The sequence below is a fragment of the Gigantopelta aegis genome, chromosome 4 (assembly GCF_016097555.1).
Source record: "Gigantopelta aegis isolate Gae_Host chromosome 4, Gae_host_genome, whole genome shotgun sequence".
NCBI classification, from domain to species: Eukaryota; Metazoa; Mollusca; class Gastropoda; order Neomphalida; family Peltospiridae; genus Gigantopelta; species Gigantopelta aegis.
Genome location: NC_054702.1, coordinates 89,586,761 through 89,603,526, shown reverse-complemented (window position 1 = coordinate 89,603,526; position 16,766 = coordinate 89,586,761). Strand labels below are relative to the sequence as shown.

Sequence of the window (16,766 nt, the reverse complement as noted above, 5' to 3'; positions counted from 1 at the left end):
CAAAACACCTTTGTCATGCCCATGCTTACTAAGGTTCTGGCATGGCCAATGACTGGATCCAGGGCAGAAAGAAAGAAACAAATGTTTTATTTAACGACACACTCAACTCATTTTATTTATGGTTATATGGCGTCAGACATATGGTTAAGGACCACACAGATTTTTAGAGGAAACCTGCTGTTGCCACTACATGGGCTACTCTTTCCGATTAGCAGCAAGGGATCTTTTATTTGCACTTCCCACAGGCAGGATAGCACAAACCATGGCCTTTGTTGAACCAGTTATGGAATCCAGGGCAGAAGGTATTTTTGTGTTTGGGGGCAATTCTGACCTATTGTGAAAAAATGGTGGTGGGGGGGGGGGGGGGGGAGAGAGATCATTGTACTACCGGTATATGTATTTTTATAGTCCATATTGTTAGCCTCACTGGAAATCTGAGCCATCAGCATAGCTGTGAAAGCCACCAGCCTACCAGAACATGCAAATGAATACCCACCTGCAAAGCCAAACACTCTGGTAAATTAGCTCACTGAACCATGGAAGAGATTAAACCACAAATATATAAAAAAAATATATATATAAAAGTCGGGAGTCCATTAGTTAACAAGACTGAAAGCTGGATGTTTTAAACCCCTAACCTGTCATGATCAGCCCACTGAGCCATAAGAATTATCTTCAACAATACCTTGAGGGAATTCTTGTTTTACAAATATGCTTCTCATCGGCTGATAATGTTAAGAACTAAAATTAGTTAACCATGTTTTCTTTCTAAATTTCATAAGGTTTGTTTTTAAAATATATATGTACAGTGAAACCTCTCAAAACAGAACCCTTTGTAAACCCGAATTCCCTTAAAACCAGACGTTTTTCATGTCCCCTTTTTAAAAATCAGTACGGAACATAACCTCTCTAAACTGGATACCTCTTAAAACTGGACATTTCACTTGGACCTAAGGGTGTCCAGTTTAAAAGAGTTTTACTGTATATAATTGTTATTTTATAATTCACTTCACTTTGATATACAATATACTTCAACCAGTCTGTGTATATATAGTGATTTTTGTGTTGATTTGCAAGTACTGTTTGTTTTGGCAGCAGTTTGTGTTTGTGACTGGTCTGTGTGGTGGGAGTGAAGAATGTGCATCAGGTGACGTACCATGATGATGTTGTCACCACACATTCAGAGATACGTAAACGTTGACTCCCACTAGCAGTGACCAACACCAAATCTACATTGGCCAAATTAATCAGTCAAATAATAAATTAAGAGGATTTAACCAATTTTACTTTGAACTAACTACAGGGATTATTATAATACTGGGATAATTAAAAACATTTGTTACAAAATCGGACATTAGTGCCATTTGTTTAGATTTTTTTTTTTTTTTTTTTTTTTAAAAATAAAAGCAATTTAAGTAGTTCATAGAATAAAAGATGATCAATAAAATCAAGGGTCAATTTTTTTTTTTTTGCAGGCACATTTAATAACTAATTAAGATACAAAGGCAACTTACTTTCATTCATGTTTTCTCATACAAACATGATTCACTCTGGTGCCTTGGATTCTAGGCTACACGTATGTGTACGACACCTGTGGATGTATTTTATCATATTACCAATAATACTTTTACTATTTCTTACATATATATATACAACAGTGTTTCTGCCACAAAGGAATTTTTGGGTATGTGCATGGCACTATGGAACTGAATGCAACCACAGTCAATAGGGGGTATGCGAAATGCTTTTTGTTTAGGGTTAAGAAAATCATACAGTAATGATAAAAGTAATTAATTTTATCAAAAGGTCAACTTAAAAAAGAAAAATCTGCAAAAACATTTGAGTATGGTGCCATACCCATTTTACCCTCTGGGAGAAACCCTGAACATGGAATATATGATTAATAAATCAATGTGCTCTAGTGGTGTTGTTAAACAAAACAAACTGGGAAAGGCACAGTGGCAAACTAGGTAGGGCACCATATCATTTTCCCAGCCATCAGCAACGTCTGATTTTTGGGCATTATTTCAAATAAAGGGGCAACCACAGCACTTGCCGTTATTGGTGTGGTAAAATAATTATTATGAAGATTCACAATGTTTTACCAATACATGTTTCCTGACAGGTGCACACACTCAAGCACACCCACACCCAAACCAAACATGTTTCGCACATACAAATGGACAGATATTAAATGTCACTATTACTTTAGACATGTTTACAACGTCCACTAAAACATGACAGCTATAACCATCAACACAAAACGGACTATAACAGAATGTGCGTAAACTGTGTGTACCATAACAACTGTTGTTAAACAGTCTGGGAATCAAAGGATGTTGTCCAGTGCTACCTACAGATTTATGATGTTCTACATGGAGATACAGCAATCACTTGTCACACACACAGAGTGAAGCAAACAAAACAATAACATCAACACACAGTTAACCTTCACATTTACTTATTTAGCTTGAAAATACTTGCTCACATAATTCATTCATGACTTGTTATTATTCCTTAACTTAATGAAGGGGACCACCTAAATGTCAACACCAAATATTTACATTTTTATGAACCCATGAACAATTTATTTGACTTAAAATGACACATATTTTACATATATGTAGCAACACAGTATAACATGTACCACCTGTTAATCAGTTTTTGTCACCTGCATGTTAATATCAAACAAGCATTCGGAGAGTACTGCTTTACATGTTCCCTAAGGAGACGCACAAATTTTTATATATCCAAGTTCAATTTAATGGCCATAACTCTGTCAAAAGTAAAAATTTGTTTTATTTAATGACACCACTAAAGCATACTAGTTTTATTATTGGAAGTCAAACATTTGGTAATTTTGAAATAGTCTTACAGAAAATCTGCTATATTTTTCCATTAGCAGCAAGTTTATATATATACATATATATATATATATATATATGCACTTTCCACAGACAACACAGCACATACCATGTATAGCAGTCAGGAGGCATTGGTTGGTACGAAAAATTAGCAAATTTCCATAAAAGTCGAACTTAATTGATCTGTCATTCTACATAATAAAGCTAATAATAAAGCTACATACAAAAGAAAGGCACACTAAAAAACAAAATACAGAAAATAATATGTGGGGCAGAGAGATAGATACAAAACCTATAGACCCACCATTTTAAGCAGAAAGAGGACTAATAAAATCACTTTAATGTTGCTTTTATTTAATTAAAAAAATTGTATTATCCTCAATCAACAATTTTATTAAAACTATACAGGTATATACATTCTCTACAGTAACACATATTTTATTCACATAAAAATCTTCAAGATAAGATAAAATACGATAAATCCTACCTGACGAACCAACGGAAAGAGTTGGTCAAAAACACTTGAACAAAGTGGGACTGTGTATAAGGTGAGCACACACTAACTAACCTGTGATGTTCACTAAATTAAAAGTCCGTCTCGGAGCTGGGTAACACTCCCAGAACAAACACTCGGCGACACAGATTAAAACATGAAGGTGTAATCTCACACGATCTCTTACACACAGCACTGTTTGATCTCGATTACCACCGGGATCTGAGCTGCATTATTAACTCAACCAGGAACCACGTGACAAATAACGTAATTCTGCATTCAGGTGGGTTTTTTTACTTTCTCCTTTTTATTTACAATGATTATGTGAAATGTAGTTTATATATACCAGTTGGTAGCTTTTACTGAATACTAGATTTTGCTTCCTGAAGCTTGAGGCAAGTTTTAAAATTAGCTGTCAATTTAAATACTGTTAATAGGGTGCAGTATAGATTAGATCAGACATTATTTCATTTAAGTGGCATTAGTGATCATAAAAAATATATTCTTGTAACAAAATCAAAGTCACAGATGATGTAAGCTAAAATGTAATCACCTATCAGTTTATTTAATGATCAAAATAACCATAACAATTTACTGTGAAAGCCACTACAAAATAAAATTTCAGTATGTGCATGTATTGCCCCGGACTTTAGTCAGTTGGCAAAGTCAGAGATAAAGCCCAGGATGGACCGTATCTGAACATTCAGTTGATATGAGCACATTAATAAGTAGCAGTAGTTTCAAAGGTTGTGGTATGTGCTGTTGTATAGACGTGCTGATAAATAAAAGATCTCTTGCTGCTTTACAGTAGTAGTTTGTGGTAGCAGTAGATTTTCTTTTAGACATCCAACATCATACAGCCATAATATGTGTTTAAAGGTCAGTACTAAAATATGAAGAAAACCCCCCACTAGGAAACTATAGTTGTTTTAAGTACTTTTTCACTTTCATTTGAGAAGTAGCTCAAAAGCATGCTGATATGTTTCTGTACATTCACAATGTTTGCAAACACAACGTTTTGTTTCAATAAAACTTTCAAGTAATGGATTGCTACAGATGCTGAACATTAAGTGACATTAAACTGGAACATGAAGTGACATTAAACTCGAAAAATTAATATAAATCGTTACACTGAATTTTTTTTTTACCCAGTAAATCATAGTCTCTGAACATACATACCTATACAATTACCTTCAAAATGTAGAGCAATTCTGTACAAGCATCTCTCTACAGCAACTTACTGGAAACAACATTTAGTCAACTATCATAAAAAAAAAAGCTTCAATAACTAAATCCTGTGAAACAAGTCTAAGGGAACAGGTTTTAGAAGAAAAAACACTTGTCATGTATCTTCAGTCACACTGGTATGCTGCAACTTGTGTTTTAAACGACATGTGAAAGGAAATCCCACAGAAAGTATTCCACACTTGCAGACAGTCTGGTGTGTATGTCCCTGTACGTCCCCACGAGATGCGGGCCTGCAGACTGAAATATTTGGTCACCTGGAGTCCACACAGGGACAACGAGACAGCACATCAAAGCCTGTTGTGGTACACAGTGACACTGTTAGTGTGATACATCAGGACTATCAAAACAATCTAATCAGCAAGTGGCTTACAGGGGTCACGGTTTAAACACCAACGGTTCGTGTTATGTGGATAAAACCATGTTCATCATCCTAATACAGTGAAAACTGGGTAAAATAGCTACCTTTAAATATCAGAAAGTGATCTTAAGATACTTCAGAGCTTTGCAAATGAATGTGGATGCTTAATAGTAATAATACAATTAAATTGCACTGCATTCAAAATTATTTGAGACAATAACCTGGAATAATAAAGTGGCTTCTTAAGACAGGTGGCTGTTTAACAGAGGTGATTTGCTGGGGCAGATTTTAATATAAAATGATTGTTATGTTGATCAGCTTAAGAAATGTTGTCTACAAGTAAACCTCCAAACACTATTAACCATCTCCATGTCTTGGACAAAACTCTCTGGCAAAGAGGTTGTACACATGACAGGCATGCTTGAACAGTTTTATGATGAAAGCATGCCAAAAAAGTCCCATACCCATATCCATATTAACCATCAGTGTATTTTCAACAATCATCTGTGGTTATGGTGAAAGTGTTTCGTCAAGAACAAAGGTAAAAACTGATCATTGTGACTCAAGATACCCTATTTTTAACCAATGGATAGAAGGGTGTTTAGATCTATATCTGTATAACACATATTCTTGGTAAATTTGACCACCTGTTTGTTGATAATGCCTGTTAGGCTGGCTTTAATGCTACACATTAAACCCATAGGTCACAAAATAGGGGAGAAAAATACTTTTGGCTACTAGAGGGGTTTTTAAAATCAAATTATTATTATTTTTAAAAAAAAATTCAATTATTGACTTTTTGGGAAATCTAGTGTTAATCATCCTAATGTGTATAATAGCTTAAACATCATACTAATGAAAAATGAAACTGATACATTCTCATCATACATGTAGCTAAGCAATGCATTTAATAATAGAAATGCATTTATTTTTCACCAGCTTAACACAAAAGAAGAAGAAAAAGAAAGAGGAAAGAGAAAGAGAAAAGAGAGAGCAAGAGACAGACAGACAGACAGACAGACACAGACAGACAGACAGACAGACAGACAGAGAGACAGACAGAGAGAGAGAGAGAGAGAGAGAGAGAGAGAGAGAGAGAGAGAGAGAGAGAGAGAGAGAGAGAGAGAGAGAGAGAGAGAGAGAGAGAGAGAGAGAGAGAGAGAGAGAGAGAAAAAAACTGACTCACTCTTTATGCTTTAATCATAAAACCCGCTCACAAACATCCAACAAAAACACATAGAGAAAATCCTCCATTGAAAGCCTGACTCACCACCTAACTACAGGCTAATAAAGACAACAAATTGCTTTGAACCACAAGTGAAAATATTAATATAAGAATACATTAACATTATTAATCAAATGATGTGATCTTCCACAAGCATAATGTTTCAACACTTACCACACCACACATATCCAAATAATCAAAACAAGTTACTGATAGCAGAACATTTATGCTAATTTCTATTTGAGGTGAGTGCCTATAAATATGTCATTAACACATAGTCCATTCACATACACTAGTGTTTCGTGAGTCCGCCCCACTCTGCTATTCATCACCGGTGGTAACAGTGAAAATATACAAAACAACACTCTCTCTCATGTACTTCCAGTCAACATTACTTTCCCAGGTTAACATCCTGCAGAATATTACAAGCAACTAACATGTGAATAATGAATTTCAAGCAGCTAGATGTAAACTAGTAACAAAAGAATGCTGTACAAACAGAAATCAATTAGCTACCTATTGTTCTGATATACATCAATACATGTATAAGAAAGCAAGAGTTATTCCCCATTAACCTTCTCATTCCTGCATGCTCTAGGATCTGACGAAATGTTAAACTACCAAATTGTTCACACAAAAATGTGCATTCTGTGTTTACATCTACAAGGAGTGAAATTTACTTATTTCACCCACTGGTACGGATTAGTACCATTGTGCCTACATCCCATTTTGCCTACAGCTTATAACAACATAATTAGGGTCCTTAATTGGGGATTAATTGCTTGAGTGATTATGACGTTCTACCTGTATCACCTGCCTATATGTAATAGTCTGGTCCAATATTGAAGACTGCTAAACAAAACAGAAGCAAACATGTTCTATACATTTCTTTTATTTTCTTTTATTTTATTTCACTTTTTCAGTTTTCACAGGTTAGTTGATTATATTATGTTCAATGTTCATAGCAGTTCACACAGTTCCCACAGATCAATGTTCACACTATTTCAGTTTAGCTTTATCAAATGTAACAATAATCCAATAATAACTGTTAACAAGCTTAATTAAGATAATGTAATGTAATGTGTAATATAAATTTTCATTTCATTACCGGCCCCGGTTTGTAGGGGTTCGAATCCCGGTACCGGCTCCAACCCAGAGCTGAGGTGCGTGCCCAGGACAGCGTGCTTGAACCTTAATTGGATAATTTCATTTTAATATAGGACCATTGCACTATACTGTGGGGGTGCATTTTAACGTCCCAATCTGCCTACAGACCCAGTGTACGCAAACTGGGCTGTAGGCAAACTGGGCTGTAGGCAAACTGGGCTATAGGCAAAGTGGGATGTAGGCACAATGGGATGTACCAACTGGTACAGCCTCTTCCTAATGTGTGAAATGTCTAAGTTCTCTGCACTCTGCCTCCCCCTCCCCCCCCCAAGTTAACTGTTTTCTTAAAATTCCTAAAGTGCACCAGGACTTGAATATCAAAGGCTGTGGTACAGCTTGGTGCTGTCCTATTATAAATGTCAGGATGAACTAATGTAACAAACAGTCACGGTGAGCTTTAAATTATTTCATTGGTTAAATGTGAATATCTCATAATAGAAAAAAACAATTAGATGTTTTAATGCAAACTGTTTTTAATGATATGTAATTTAATGTATTTTCAAAATCAAATGACATAAGTGGATATGAAGGAAAACTAGCAGTATTAGAAATGTTTATAAAGTATAAAGTAGCGAGACGTAAAAAAAAAAAACCCCCAAAAAACCTCCCACAAAAACCTCCATTAAATACAAATAGTAAACTACAAAATAAATAAATGAAAAGAACAAAATGAATGAATGAATGTTTAATAAACTGTAACACAAACAAAAGTAACTGGATAAGCTATTATGTGTTAAACAAAGGCAAATCGATGACTAACATCAACACTAAAATTCTTAATAAAACACTGTTAACAGCTACATAATATTATATGAAGACCCAACGATGCATACTAATACATAGTAACAACAAATTTAAAATAAAATAATTTAAAACCCAAAACATAAAAGAAAGAAAGAAGGGAAAAGAGAAACTGAAAAGGAATGAAGTAAAAATGAACACAAATTTTGTATACTGTAATACAAAATATACATTTATCTGAAAAGAAGAAAACTGAACAAAGCTAAAGTTCCTGTACAAAGTATATCTCACCTCAGACTGGTCTGCAGTGTCCAAATCTTCCAACGTGTCCGCACTGCCAGCCTTCACCTCCAAACTGGCCCCTCGCGTCCGAAAACTTGCAGTCACAATGGTCTCCCGTTTAACCTCTTCACGGTCAACAACGAACGCATCCTCAGTGGTTATCACAGGTCTGTTGAGAGAGCCGTTGTCAAGACACAAACCGAATATTTCATCAATGTTTGTCCTCGCAATCTCTTCGTCTATGTCATCAACATCGGCCTCAATGGTGTACGTCCCAGCTTCACTTACTTTGTCTTCCTCTATTTCTTCAATCTTCTCATTACATTCTTCTGGACTAGATTTATTGTTGTATTTCTCACCCATCTTTGGTTTCATGCTGTGTGCCGACACAACGTCGTCATCCATCGACGGCTGCCTGTAGATGTCATATTTTTTAGACTCTTGGTACAAGTCATGTTCGGTCAGTTCCGAAGACTTCTTGTAATGTCCATTCTCACTGGATGTTGTAGAGCTCTGGAACATTTTGTCAAGCAAGTACGATGCTGGATCAGAATAATTGGCAGGATCAATAGACGATGTCTCAGTCTGTGTAGGTTTTTGTGTCTTGTCAACTTTTGAATTGGGAGATTTCTTCACTCTTGTTGTTCTACAATCTGTAAAACAATAGTTTGCATCATACAGACTAAACTAAATATATACAATATATATATTTCCTTATAAATGAGGAAAGAACACACACACACACACACACACACACACACACACACACACACACACACACACACACACACACACACACACACACACACACACACACACAAAATTATAAAGTATGTGCTTGATTAAAAAGTTCATATATAGAGGATTCGTCACAAGTATTTTTTAATATGGAAAATATCAACCGAGTCTATGTTAATCGGTATTTGTCGAGGCTCTGCTGAGACAAATACCGATTAGCTAGATGAGGTTGATATTTTACATATTAAAAAATACGAGTAGTGAATTCTATTTATCCTATAACACTTCTAAAATAACATTTTAGTTAATTTTTTAGTAAATCACAGTACTAAAGTCGCCACCATCGATAATATGACGTCATCACGATTAGCACAGATTAGTTTGACATCACACATTTTAAACAAATCTTTGAAAACGTTACGCTTGTTAGCTTGTAAGCAAATGACCCATCCATAGCAACACATTACCTAGAGACCGTGCAAATTTGCATACCATTATTAAGCGGGTTAATAAAGTAAATTATCACATGGGTTTATGTCATGGATATCATGGGTAAGTTATAGGATAAAAAACAATATTGGGTACAAAGTGATTATTCAAAGATGTTTAGTTTAGATAAAGTTGGAAAAGTTTAACACTTTTGTAGACAAACAGAATATTTTTATTTGCTGCTGATTTGCTAATATATCAGTGTGCGTGAAGTAGTGAATTGAGAGTATTTTATGTGTGCATGATAAACATCTTCCAAAATATTGTAGTAATGTTGGTATAAAGTGTAAAAATGTGCTTATTTCAGACACTTAAATCTAAAACAGATTCCACATGAAGAAAACATACTGATCTAATAGAAAAATGCTTAGAAAATTATCTCCCCTTTGACTGAAAGTGGAAACTGCAGACCACTGAAAATGGAAACTGCAGACCACTGAAAATATGTCTGAATGATTTAGTACTCAGTATTTACATACTGGTAAATGAAGAATACAACTCACAAATACACTTGTGTCCTCTGCGTATGTGATGACTATCTTGTAGTATTAATCACAACATATTGCTCAAAATATTTAAGGCATGACATTTTTGGACTGTTCCTATTTTAATTATGACATTTGCTAAAACAAAATCATCTATAGTCTTTCTCACAGCAAATGCCTTTTTTCGTACTATTGAATTTACTACAAGCTATTTATTTCTGAGCAGACTTTTTTTCTTTTTTTTTAAACATTTTTACTTTTTTTCTTACGTCATACCAAACTGAAATTATTTACAAAAAACATCTTTGTAAAACTATATAATTTTCAGCTTAATAATCTGCTATTTACTTTTCATTATGGGGTTATTCTTGTTTTAGTTCAAAAAATTTCTGAACCAGCAATTATAATAAAAAACATTCCACCTCAAACAAAATTCCATCTCAAACTATCTACAGAAGCTGTTGTATGTACTTACTACTTTTCACTGCGGGATTATGTTTGGAGATCTTCTCCTCCTCCACCGTGCTGCACTTTGTTGAGTTTGTCAACTGCGGAGATCCCCCGGGTCGAGATCCACTCTTAGCCGCGGTTGTACCCGGCGTGTGGGGCGGCCAACTCTTCCGGCCCATCTTCTTGGCAGCTTTGTGCTCCGACGAGCTCCAAATGTCCTCTATTCTCTTCTGCTGCATCGGTGAATGATCATTGTCATCCTGTCATCACAAACATGGCTTAGTGACTTATCAGACAGAAATACAGATTATAGTCAAATTAGAAATATGTTTCTATGTGTATAATCTAGTACCCTATGAGATGCATCGAATACCAAAAAACAACTGGAGTATAAGCAAATATCCAAGTTAAAAATAAACCAATAATATATATATTCTTCTGGTAAAAAACTAATCATGTAGATTACATTCCTATTTTTGGTAAACAGACCTTTAAATTCCCATGCCGGTACAAAGTAAACAAAAAATATATAGTACTCAGACCTGTTGAATATTATTATTTAAATCACTGTGATAAATCTTAATTCAGCAACATTATAACTGGTATTACTTAAGGATTGTCTGTTATTTCTTTTACGTTCATCGGGGTATGAAAACAAAAATCATCAGCAAACTGTGAATCGGCAAAGCCGTTCTCACATAAGTTTGTGGATGATTTGGTTTTTTGTTCATACCCAGATGAACGTAAAAGAAATAACAGACAATACTTATAATTAAATTTCAATCATACTTGCTAATAATAACACTAAAACTTCATACTTTATTTTGAATTATTTTTGGTCCACAAACAATAATGCTCAATAAGACAACTTGCCCATATAAAATGACGTCATCAGGTATGTTTACATTCATCGAGAAATGAACAAACTCCCACTGCTACATGTGGACCAATGTGATGACATTATGTTGTAATGAATGTAATGGACATTTGATTAGATAATAATGTGTATGACAGTGGAAATGATCTTTGAGGCACATTCTCTCCAAGGTGTGATATGTCACAAGGTCCATGATTGGTACATTGTACTAGTCTATCAATGGCCATGGTTAAGTGCTACTGTGTTAGTGAGTATATAGTTTTTAAAATGTATTGCTTCCACCTCAAAGAACTGCCTGAGATAGTCACTTATGGATTCTCCAGACAAAGTGTCACAATTACCAGAAATACAAATGTTAGACAACTAATAGCCTCTGATAAAACAGTATGCAGAGTGTCAAGCTAAAAAGTCCTTTCCCTGCATTAAAGTATGTGTATAAAAAATTACATCTGTACTTCTGTACTTTATCTGTTCACCAAACTATGCTGCAAACAAAGATTTTAAGTTCAAGGTACAATTTATGTCTTCACTAAAAGGATTCAAGAGTTTTAAACTTTTAGAAAATTTAATCCTGAATTTAATCAAGTTTAAAACAGCAAACAAGTGACAGGTGATACTGATAAATGCCAAGCAACATGGAAATGTAATCACATGCACCTTAACCTATCTGAAACATACAAACTCACTCTGACAGCTTAGACAGGTAAAAAAGAAGACGAAAAAAAATCCACACTTTCTATAGTTAGAATGGGAATTCATGAAATATTAAAAATCACAAACTTTCATTTTACTGACTTCATGAATCTTTCTACTTACGATTAGAATATAAATCCAAGAAGAAATAAATCAAATAAAAATTCACATTTTTGTTTTAAACTTACTTCAACTTTTGAATGATTTCCTCCATCTCTGTTCTGAGGTTTTGACACCTTCTCCATCCGTTCACGAAAATTCTTCCGAATCTTGGAAGGCACAAACTCACTCAAACTGCCCGACATGTTGAGTTTCTTGTCGTCCCCGAAGTCGACGGTGAATGCCAAGCCGGTGGTATCGGCATGTCCCGGCTCCTCGCCTCCGGGACCCTGTCTGACCACCTTGTCACTCGGGGTGTCGGGCGTGTTCAACTTGCTTGCATCCGAAAAAAGGCTGTCCTTCGAAATGGAGGAGGACATGCTGTGAGGGGGGGTGTCCTTGTCCCTCTCCGGCGCAGTGTCCTTGTGGGGGATCTCCATGTACGTCGTGCTGTACTTAGGATCCGTCCTGTACTTCTCCATCTTCGCCTGCTCGTCCTGGCCTAGTGGTAGGCACTGTGGACGATCGCAGTGCGGCGCTGCATTTTTACTGCCTGTGGAATATAATAAAGGAAAAATTCAATTAGCATAATATGTGAATATACCCATTATGTAGCTCAGTGCTTTCACTCTACATAATGTGCCTACATATATACATTGTATACATATATATACACTGGTAACTTCAGCTTACCTGTCATTTTTTTTTTTAATGTGACCTACTATCAGTAGTTTACAGCCGGAAGTTAATAACAGCAATATATGCATGCACACAAAAGAGTGATTGTGTTGATAGTGTATTGTATATATATTTTCAATATATCTTTAGTTAACATCACTATGGTAACATGACATGTTAATGCCATGCATTACTGGTTTTCTAGGACCGATCCACTGGTATTAGAGTTAATTAGCTGTATTGCAGTAACAAGACAAGTAAGATCTATTAGGGGATTGTTCTTTCATCAACAGAGATTATGCATTCATATTAAGACTCCTTTTTATGTATTGTTATCCATTAACTTGTTAACTGCTGAAACCTAATAACCAATGCTTTACTTGTGCTGCACTGTCACATTTGTTCATTCTATAGATAATACATTAAAATAATACATTAAAATAATACTAATACATTTATATTTAAATTTATCAAATAAAATAGAAGTTTTCTAACAGAACTATTGAATTATCAGTGTACCAAAGGGTAAGTTTTAATTTGGCATTCTGTGATAATGATATATAAACTAATTAGCACTATTAATTCCAACATGTGAAGACAGATGGTCGTTGTATTATCACTAATATGGCAGTGACATCAGTTAATATGGCAGTACCATGTTGTATGCTTTTTAAAAAATAAAATAAAAAATGCTTAACTCAAATATATTATTGCAAAACTGAAAGTCTTTCAGGCTGAATTAAATCTTTAATTATTCTGCACAATAAATCTTCAGTAAATGTTCAGTAAAAAATTTGTTATTACCGGGTACTAGATGTACCCGGTAATAAATTTGTTTTTGGTTTAACTGCTGTTTGTTATCCAAAGAAAATTCCAACACTAGTTGGCAAATTATACATTCAAAGAACCCAAACAAATGTTTTACCTATCTCACCTTTCAGTCATTAGTATCCATGGCAACAGTCTTCCAAAAAACAGTTTGAAATTATTTTTACTGGTTAGCTAACAAGTACTCTGGTGAGCTATTCTGCAGAAAAACACAGTTTTCTAGACCGAGATGAAATCTTTCCACACAGAAGTACGTACATCATACTCCCTGACATTACTACCACAACACTCCAGATATTCATCTGTTAGCCATTACACCACTCTCATACCTTAATTTGTAGACTAATCGAAAAATAGCACAGAAAAATAATTTATCAGTGCTTCACGTTTGTCTTATTTATTATTAAATTTATTAATAGTTTACTTTTAAGTTTTAACTTGTTCATTGTTGTATATAAATACAGCAAAAGAATGCAGTCATCATTTAATCAGGAGTAAAATATAGCTCAATGGTAAGACCACTTGCCTGAGGTGCACTGGGTAGTGGGATCAAATGCCTGCAGTAAATTACATCTCAGACATAGATGTAAGGTACATAACTGAACCACATCAAACTCCCAGTAAAAAATGTAGTGGCTTGATATGCTGTCGGGTTTGGGATTGATCCCTCTTAGTTCCAGCCAGTGCACCACGACTGGTATATTAAAGGCAGTGGTATGTGCCATCCTGTCTGTGGGATGGTGCATATAAAAGATCCCTTGCTACTAATGAAAAAATTTAATGGGTTTCCTCTCTGAGACTATGTCAAAATTACCAAATGCCTGACATCCAATAGCTTCAGTGGTGTCGTTAAACAAAAAAACTTCTTCCTCTCTAAGACTAAAATTACCAAATGTTTGACATCTAATAACCAATGATTAATAAATCAATGTGCTCTAGTGGTGTCATTAAACATAACAAACATTTGTTTCTCATACTGCCAGGATGCTTAGAACTTAGGAAAAACTGTTCAAAGTTGGAAAAGAAACCAGCAGGATACAGCTTTTAGCCAAATTACTATTTAATCAATATCCTCACACTTCTGTTGGTTTAACTTTCTTAGTAATCACTGTTTACAAATTTCTCCATGCATGTGACATCTCCATACTTTAAGGTAGAAACTGATAAACGGATCTGTCTCATCCAGCACCCACCGAGACCAACATACTGTGCTGGTTTACACAACAGGTCGGATTACTCGAGGGTCTGGATCGATAATGTTATAGGACCAACATGGAAATTAACCATCGATCAGGTTTAGAAAGAATTTCTGATTATACAGATGCCAAAATAAATAGAATCCTCTGCATAACTGATCTAGTTTAGAAAGATTTTCTGATTAAAAAGATATCAATATAAATAGAATCCACAGCATTTATTACAATTAAACAGCAGGCTGTAGTCAGTGATTAAATTTGGCATTTTCATGAAACTTAATATTGTTTTATTATAGCCACTTGTGCAACAAATAACTCCTTCATGGTTTTAAGAACAGACCATACTGACCAGCAAATAAATTATAATGTAGAAGGGCATCTCAGCTGAAGAAAATAAATTAAAATTTTCATCAATTACAAAATTTCTATGACATATGCTACATTTATTAAAAATATCTTAGTGCATATCAAAGTGATAGTCCCACTAGAATGCCAAGTGGGATGTAACACTTCGATGACATCACTTACACTACAACCTTACAGGACTGTCAACCAAATGAGTTCTGTGATACATATTAACATCAATTATGGGCAATAAATAGAATATTAAACTCGCTACCATTTTTATCATGTTTATGTCCCTTGTGAAATAAATTTCATTGTTACTTACTAAACCTCATGACAACTGAACTTTTTTTTAATTCAGTACATAAACATGATACGAAATGGAAGCTCATTTAATATTCTATAAGTATTTTTATGGTATGAAACTAGGTTAACAATCTAGCACTTAAACCATCAAGAGGGCCATTTTACTCCTAATTAAGCCCTGCATCAGAATCTGAGTGACAGGCAAGGTATGTTGAAGCTCATGGTCATTTCATAGCCAACACACATTGATCCCACCTGGAAGATAGGCAAGTACTTTAACTACCTGACCATCTCAGGGTCATGACCATCTTTTCATTAAGGTCAGCTACAACAGAATGACTGCCTGATGCAAATGGCAAGTGAATTTGATCTGTCTACCAATAGAAGTGCAATGCATATACCTACATGTTATGAGTAACCTATGTGATGGCAGCAGGTTTCCTCTCTTTTTAGGGGGAGAGATTTAGCTCAATCGGTTGAATGCTCGCCTGAGGTGCATGCGTCACAGGATCGAACCACCTTAGTAGATCCATTCTACTGATTGGGTTTTTCTCATTCCAACCAGTGCACCATAACTGGTCAAAGGCCGTGGTATGTGCTTTCCTGTCTGTGGGAAACTGCATATAAAAGATCCCTTGATGCATTAAAAAAAAATGTAGCAGGTTTCCTCTGATGACTACGAGTCAGAATTACCAACTGTTTGACATCCAATAGCCGATGATTAATTAATCAATGTGCTCCAGTGGTGTCATTAAACAAAACAAACATTTTATACCCCAAATCCAAATAACTATAGATTAGAAACCAAACAGATGTTGTTTACAATGTGCTGACACAACTGTTGTCAAACATAAATTCCTTTCTTTCCCTGACATGTACATATCTAACACAAAATCAATAGCATCAATTTGTTAATTTGTGAATACGAAGACAGCAGTTTATCGACATGCCAAACATCATGTATGTTTAGCAGAGCTGTAACAGTAAGACAATACAGTATCATATTGTGATACAAGGTCCATGACACAATGCACCGATTTAGAACAGCTGTATAATGATACATCAATACATATGTCTTACAGTTACTGAACCCAAATGTTCAGTTACAAACCTTTTCTGTTTGTATGTAGAAATACTGTATGCATTTTGAGTTAGTACAAATGCCAAGACGACCAATAACATGTTAGGTTCACTAAAATTGATA

At 35.0% G+C, this 16,766-nt stretch overlaps 1 protein-coding gene across 7 annotated transcripts in view; it reads right to left on the bottom strand.

The window, feature by feature from the left end:
• Window positions 1-16,766, bottom strand: part of LOC121371365 (centrosomal protein of 170 kDa protein B-like) — a 141,073-nt gene that overhangs the window by 21,528 nt on the left and 102,779 nt on the right. For 6 of the 7 annotated variants that reach the window (XM_041497195.1, XM_041497196.1, XM_041497190.1 and 3 more), the window contains 3 exons: window positions 12,299-12,762; window positions 10,566-10,800; window positions 8,388-9,031 (listed from right to left, as the gene is read on the bottom strand). In XM_041497195.1, coding sequence (XP_041353129.1) covers window positions 8,388-9,031; window positions 10,566-10,800; window positions 12,299-12,762 — 1,343 coding nt within the window. The remainder of the gene's footprint in view (window positions 1-8,387; window positions 9,032-10,565; window positions 10,801-12,298; window positions 12,763-16,766) is intronic. The other variant, XM_041497191.1, reaches the window with a different exon arrangement.